Source organism: Eulemur rufifrons, chromosome 30 (genome assembly GCF_041146395.1).
Source record: "Eulemur rufifrons isolate Redbay chromosome 30, OSU_ERuf_1, whole genome shotgun sequence".
NCBI lineage: Eukaryota > Metazoa > Chordata > Mammalia > Primates > Lemuridae > Eulemur > Eulemur rufifrons.
The window spans coordinates 66532939-66540693 of NC_091012.1; the positions used below are offsets into that span (position 1 = coordinate 66532939).

A 7755-nucleotide genomic window follows, 5' to 3' on the forward strand; every position below is an offset into this window, starting at 1 on the left:
AAAAAAAATATGTTTCAGCAGAAAATAATAGCACACCTGTTATTATATTCCAGCCCTGACCATTAATTTTGAGTTGTTATTATTTTCCTACAATTTGGACTAAATCCAGAATTATTTCCTGGCACAACAAGTCTCTAAAGAAGGACTGGGTTTTAAATTTCTTCATGATGTTTTTAGTTGACTCTCCAATGGAATAATTGTTTCAGTCATTTTTATTATAATCTTTATGTGCATTATATTTTTGCTATGTATCTCTCACTGTTTTACTTCTGAGCAAACTAAATTCATGGTATTCTGAGGAATAGAGATGATTTAACAAACAATAGCAGCTAGGTAAATCAGTGACTTAAGTCTCATTTTTGCGACCCTGTGATTTCATTCCAATTCAGCTTTCGGCACTCTTAAAATTCCTCACTGAGATGCATCCCTCCCCCTTCCTCCACATGAGAAAGGAACATAGTCCTTCCTAGCAACATAGGACTAACTCCTGAACATAAGAGGAGCCAAAACTGTTTGAGTTCATCTATGATGCTCTTTTTTTTTTTTTTTTTTGAGACAGAGTCTCACTCTGTTGCCCGGGCTAGAGTGCCGTGGTGTCAGCCTAGCTCACAGCAACCTCAAACTCCTGGGCTCAAGCAATCCTTCTGCCTCAGCCTCCTGAGTAGCTGGGACTACATGTACACGCCCCCACGCCCAGCTAATTTTTTCTAATTTCAGTTGCCCAGCTAATTATTTTTTTTCCTATTTTTAGTAGAGACAGGGTCTTGCTCTTGCTTAGGCTGGTCCTGAACTCCTGAGCTCAAGTGATCCTCCCGCCTCAGCCTCCCAGTGCTAGGATTACAGGTGTGAGTCACTATGCCCTGCCTCTATGATGCTTTCTTCAAAAGATCTTGATGAAAAGGGATAAATGAGAAAATAAAAATACCTCAGAGCAGTCTGAGATATTCGAGGCATGCAAAATTTATTAGGTCCAGAGAGATATGAGTATGGGACTTCCGTCGTGACCCCCTTCAGCACCCATGCCTAGGGGCAATTGTTTAAAGGTGCTTAGCTCCTCACTAGCTGCTTCACCCATTATCTTCATTTTCCTGGACTTTATGATACAAGGAACAATGGATAGCCAATCAACAGCTTATGTTATTTTAATGCAAATTCTTGGTAAGCAACTTAGGAACTGCCTCTTCTTTTTTCCTTAAAAACCCACTTGTAACTGCTGCTAATCAAAGTATATATTCAGGGCAACTTGAATCTATGCTTCCTGGGTGGCCATCCTCAAGTTCTGAGCCCGAATAAACTCTATACTTAAAAAATAAGTCGTTCATGAATGTATGTAGCAAAATCATTCATAATAGCCGAAAACTGGAAACAGCCCAAATGACCATCGACAGCTGTTTGTAAACAAAATGTGGTATATCTATGTAATAGAATATTGTTCAGTCATAAAAGTGAATGAATTCTGATATAGGCTACAATATGGATGAACCTGGAAAACATGTGAACTGAAGGAAGTCAGATGCAAAAGACCAAATATTGTGTGATTCCATCTACCTGAAATGCCCAGAATAGGCAAATCCACAGAGTCACAAAGTTTAACTGTGGTTCCTGGGGCTGGTGGTAGGTGCAGGATTTAACTACATTTGAGTACAATGGGACTTGTTGGGGTGATGGAAACATCTAAAATTTGATTATGGTGAGGGTCGCAGTACTGCATACATTTTACTAAAAAAAAAAATCATCAAATTGTGTGGTTAAAATGTGTGGAATTTATTGACTGTAAATTATATTGCAAGAAAGCTGTCAAAAATATGATATTGGCCTGGTCTTCTGTTATACCACAAGAACGACCAAATATTTTCATACAGAGGCCTTGATTCACAAGTTTTATATAAATATGAATGTATATAACACTGCAGCTCTATCCAGGCCTACTGACTCTATCTTGTGTACCTGCAAGCAATGAGCTTCCCCCCCACCTTCCTTTCTTGAGACCATCAGTGTCTCTTTGGACTGGGAATGCCCCCTTTTCCACTCAGACTTCAGAAAGCTCTGTCTGGAGGGCTTGAGCCACAGTCCCTGCCTCCAATTTTCTTGCTCTGAGGCTCTGCGATGTTCAAGCAGCAGTTCAGGCTTCTGTCACAAGGTAGCTCCAATGTACCAGAGTTATCAAATTCTCTACCAACAAGCGCATGCAAGGTGCAAAAACATACAGTATCTGTCCTAAAATTGAGCTTATGAATCTACGTAGAGAATGATTCTTATTCTATCTGAAAAAACTGATAGGTGTAAAAGAAGTCTGTATTCTCTGGGGCATCCATATGATGAAACACAGGTAGTTCTAGTGGGCCTTGGCAATCATGGGTGTGGAGCCATAAGGCAGTGCAGTGCAGGTGTGAGGTGACTGGCAGAGGATGGGGGTGGAGTGGGGTCTGTGCAGCTGTGTCCATTGTGTCCTGGAGAGGAATGACTGAGAGCGGGTGGGAGAAGGTCTGGGAAACCTGTACAGGGGCCGGGTAATGAAGGGTGAACGCCCTGTTCCCTAGCAGGGAGCCCTCTACAGTGTGGACACCTCAACCTACACTGATGGGGGAAGAGATAGATCAGTGAATGCGAGGTAGATTTGGGGTGGACAGCAAATGGAACTGATTTAAAATACATGTGAATCTTCCAAACAGAATTGGTATTATAATAAACAAATCATTCCAAGACATTTGTTACTCTTTGCAATGTGCACTTTTCATCAAACAAGAAATAACACTTTGGAGATGATTGCCACCTGGTGGCCAGAGCCAGGATTGCAGCTCTGCAAGTCTCAGACCGGGCTGGGGGCGGGGGCGTTTGGGAGGGTGTAATCTTAGCAATCTCTCTGTGTCCATCTGTCATTTCTAAAACTGAGATTGGAATTCAGCCCCTGTCTGAATTGAAAATAAAGTGGATATGTGAGTGTGTATTTGGGATGATAGATCTAGAGGGGACACAGAAATACATATACGTGAATGCTATGTCAATTCAATATTTATCTACTTAGTATGACCATAGAATTGATTAAAAATGTATTTTTTAAATTTAATTTTATTTTGTTAATTTTTACAATTTTTGAAAATTTCAGAATATTATGGGGGTACAAATGTTTGGTTACATAAATTGCTTTTCTACTGTTTGAGTCAAAGTTATAAGTGTGCCCCTCCCCCAGACAGTGTGCATTGTACCTATTAGGTGTGAATTTATTCATCCCCTCCTCCCCTCTCCCACTTGCTTGATTTCCAATGAATGTTATTTCTATATGTGCACGTAAGTGTTGATCAATTAGTTCCAATTTAATGGTGAGTGCATGTGGTGCTTGTTTTTCTATTCTTGCGATACTTCACTTAGAAGAATGGTCTCCAGTTCCATCCAGGTTAATACAAGAGGTATTAGTTCACCATTTTTTTATGGCTGAGTAGGACTGCATGGTATACATATACCACATTTTATTAATCCACTCATGTATTGATGGGCACTTGGGTTGTTTCCACCTCTTTGCAATTGTGAAATGTGCTGCTATAAACATTCGAGTGCAGGTGTCTTTTTTATAGAATATCTTTTTTTCCTCTGGGGAAATACCCAATAGTGGGATTGCTGGATCAAATGGTAGTTGTACTTTGAGTTCTTTGATGTGTCTCCATATTATGTTCCATAGAAGTTGGACTAGTTTGTAGTTCCACCAACAGTGTATGAGTGCTCCTATCTCTCTGCATCCACACCATCATTTGTTGTTTTGGGACTTTTTGATAAAATCTTTTCTCACTGGAGTTAAGTGATATCTCATTGTGGTTTTGATTTGCATTTCCCTGATTATTAGAGATGTTGAGCATTTTTTCATATGTTTGTTGGCCATTAGTCTGTCTTCTCTTGAAAAGTTTCTGTTCATGTCTTTTGCCCATTTTTAATGGGGTTTTTGTTTTTTTCTTGCTGATATGCTTGAGTACTTTATAGATTCTATTTATCAGCCTTTTATGGGATGTATAGCATGCAAATATTTTCTCCCATTCTATAGGTTGTCTATTCACTCTAATGATTGTTTCCTTGGCTGTGAAGAAGCTTTTTAATTTGATCAGGTCACATTTATTTATTTTTGTTGTTGCTGTGATTGCATACAAATATGCAGGTCACGCTGTTGAGATGTGACTATGTATTTTTTCTCTTTATGTTTCTTCCTTTTCCTATCAGATAACCCAATAACTATAGATTAAACATGCAAGAGAAGAATACCATATTTCATGAATGGATACTTATATATGTAATAAAAATCATAAAGAAATGTACGAAGATTGAAATATCAACATTCTCAATAGGGATTACCTCTGGGCCAGAAGGAGGCTAATACAATCAGAAAGTACTTCAAATGAGTTTCAACTGTATATGTAAAGTTTTATTTCTTGAGTATACAGAAGTGTGTTATAGTATTTTTTAAAAGCATACATCTGAAATATTTCATAACAAGCAATGTTTGTATAAGCTTTAACTCTGTTTTAACAATGATTCACATTAATTTAGAAATTTTGAGATACATAGTTAAAGTCCAAAGATAAATACATAATTAGTTAGCAACCATACCATTCACTTAAAAAAAGAATATCATAGTTGTGCATTCCTGCCATTATATTTTCTATGCATGCATATAAAATGTATATTCATTACACCTGGGTCTCTCATATCTAGACACTCAATATTTACCAGGGACCATGAAGCCAGTTTAAATGATTCCAAGTTTAAACCAAACTCTGACCCCAAAGTCCCTATCATTAACCATTGAGACGTACAATCTTTTTCTGTATAAGGGCTAAGGCCACCACAGGAAAAGTGACTCCCCACAGTCCCGTAAGTAAGGACCACCCAGGTCCCCTGATTTCCATCTGTTGTACAGCAGACTCAACTTCATGCTCAGTTATTCAGTGCTGTCTCTTTTCTGGGGTTGAAAGGAAGGTTCCTAATCCATTGTCAAACTATAAGGTAAAAAGGAAAAGAACACATAAAATAAAAAGTAACAAGGTGGGGATTTGCTTCCTCACTTCCACCATCCTGAGTATCCCATCCTACAAAGAAATGGCACCCAAGGTTATACATCATATAAATTATGTATATATATCCTATCCCACTTCTTCAAATTCAATTGCTCTCTGTGAGATGCTCATGTTTTGTGGGTTTTTTGTTGTTTTTGTTTTGTTTTGTTTTGACACAGGGTCTGGCTCTATTGCCGAGGCTAGAGTGCAGTGGCGTTATCATAGCTCACTGGTAACTCAAACTCCTGGGCTCCAGTAATCCTCCTGTCTCACCCTCCAGAGTAGGTGGGACCACAGGCAGTGCCACCATGCCCAGCTAATCTAACTTCATATTTAAATCATCTCTTGTGGGAGGGAAAACACAGGGGAGACCATATATATGTTCACGGAAGTATTACCCATCACATGCTTTTTATAGTTTTGTGTATTGCTGCTCGTAATGGCTCTTTGAAGTAAATACCAAAATGCCCATTTTATAGATGAGCAAGGTTAGGCTCACTTAGGGTAATTTACTACTACAGGTTCACACAGATCTACTAAGGGGCAGAAATGGAGTTCAACTATACATATATAAATATATACATATGTACATATATTGCAAAAATTGTTCATGTGCATATAGTCTTTCCCCAAATTACCTGGTTATACATATTTTTCATCAACTTGCCTTTTTCACTCAGCCTGATAGTCCAGCATATTAATTTTCATTTCTTTAGTTATCTTAATTTGGCAAATTTTTGAAAGTTTAATGAGTATGTATATTGCTTTTTATGTGAATTATCTGTTTATATCATTTAACCATTTCTCTAATTCATCAGTAAGACTTTATTCCATATCAAGGTATTAAGTAGTGTAGTAAAGAATCTAGTATTAATATAAAAGTAACCACTATAACAAAGTAACAACGATTCTAAATGCTAAATAAAAAGAGAGAGCAAATAAAGCACAGGGCCTACCGAAGGATTATAGAATTTCGGTTTTTAAACACAATAAGAGCTTCCAGCATGCCCCGCGCCACAGCTGCGCAGCTTGAGAACGGTAGGCTGGGGGAGGGTAGCAGAGGCACCGTTGCCGCCATGTTGGGTCTGACGAAGCGGCGGTAGGTGCTGAGAGAGAGCGAGCGAGTGGGCGTGTTGCGCGGCGACAGCGTCGTGGGATCTGCCTCCTTGTGAGCTGCCTGGAGCGGCGGCAGCAGCGGTGGTGGCGCCATGAGCAGGAGCAAACCTTACATTGGCAGCAAGATCAGCCTCATCTCCAAGGCAGAGATCCGCTACGAAGGCACTGTCCATACCATAGACACCAAGAACTCCATCGTATCCCTTGCCCAAGTTCAGTCCTTTGGTACAGAAGATAGACCAACAGATTATCCAGTCCCACCTCAAGATGAAGTCTTTGAATACATCATATTCCGCAGGAGTGCTATTAAAGAGCTCATTCTTCATGAGCCACCAAAACCACAATGTTATTTGCTTCAAGACCCAGCAATCATTCAGTTTTCACTAGGCTCATCTACTTCTTCATTCCAGTCAGCGGATTCTTATGGACCTTTTGGCAGGATGCCGACGTACAGTCAGTTTAGTCCAAGTTCACTAGGCGGGGAGCAGTTTGGTGGTGTTGGTGTTGCTGGAAGCTCCTTGATATCCTTTGGAACAGAAACATCAAACAGTGATACGTTATACCAAACAAGTGCACTTGGTTTTGGCTTTACACAAGATACAAGATCTCTAAACATGCAGTTATATCAAGGTCCTTCAAGCCCTCTGTTCGACCTTTTGAGAAAAAGCCCAACCATGGAACAAGCAGTACAGATTCCCTCAGCCAACTTACCTGCTCCAGCACCTGTTGGGAGACTGAGCCTTGTATCAACCAGGCCTTTGCCATCTAGCAGCCAAAAAACAGCAGAGAATCAAGAGCACAGGCAAGCTGAAGTACACAACGTTTCAAGGCCAGAAAATGAGCAACTCAGAAATGATAGCAAAAGACAAGTAGCTCCAGGTGCTACTTTGGCTCCAAGAGGAGGGTGTGGAGGTCATCCAGATGGTACGGGAAGATTTGATGTATGGCGAGATGGCCCAGTGAAGTTTGAGAAAGACTTTGAAACTGCAAATGCACAATTTAACAAGGAAGAGATTGACAGAGAGTTTCATAATAAACTTAAATTAAAAGAAGATAAACTTGAGAAACAGAAGAAGCCTATAAATGGTGAAGGTAAAGGAGACTTAGGGGTTGATACCCAGAAGAGTGAAGGAAATGCCAATGAAGAAAATCCACTTGGACCTAATTGCTATTACGACAAAACTAAATCCTTCTTTGATAATATTTCTTGTGGTGATAATACAGAGTGGAGACTAACCAGGGCTGAAGAAAGAAGATTAAATGCTGAAACATTTGGAACCCCCCTTCGTCCAAACCGTGGCCGTGGGAAGTACAGAGGCAGAGGAGGTGTTCGTTTCCCTAAAGGCAGAAGACGTGGTAGTGGCAGAGGTGGTGCCTTCACCACCCCTTGAGGATTTCGTCGTGGATTCAGAGGAAGTCATGAGGGCAGGGAGTTTGAAGATATTGAATATAGGACAACAAAGTTGCTGCATAGTCTATAAACAAGTCTTTGAAAATAGGACATTAAAACTAGGCATCAATTAACCTGTTCTTCCTATTATGCCTGGAATTTTTGTTTTGATTCCCTGACTCATTCCATCGTATTTCAAGAGAATTCAGA

General features: G+C 39.8%; 1 protein-coding gene across 6 annotated transcripts; it reads left to right on the forward strand.

Moving 5' to 3' along the window:
* Positions 1 to 6247: 6247 nt before the first annotated feature.
* On the forward strand, positions 6248 to 7546 carry LOC138378385 (protein LSM14 homolog A-like). Of its 6 annotated transcripts, XM_069463737.1 has the most exons (3): positions 6248 to 6785; positions 6963 to 7034; positions 7206 to 7546. In XM_069463737.1, the coding sequence occupies exons 1-3, from the start codon at positions 6248 to 6250 to the stop codon at positions 7544 to 7546; spliced, it is 951 nt and encodes a 316-aa protein (XP_069319838.1). The 6 variants fall into 6 exon arrangements, with proteins under 6 accessions (XP_069319838.1, XP_069319834.1, XP_069319835.1 ...); XM_069463733.1 differs by having other exon boundaries at positions 6248 to 7034; XM_069463734.1 differs by having other exon boundaries at positions 6963 to 7546.
* Positions 7547 to 7755: the final 209 nt, after the last annotated feature.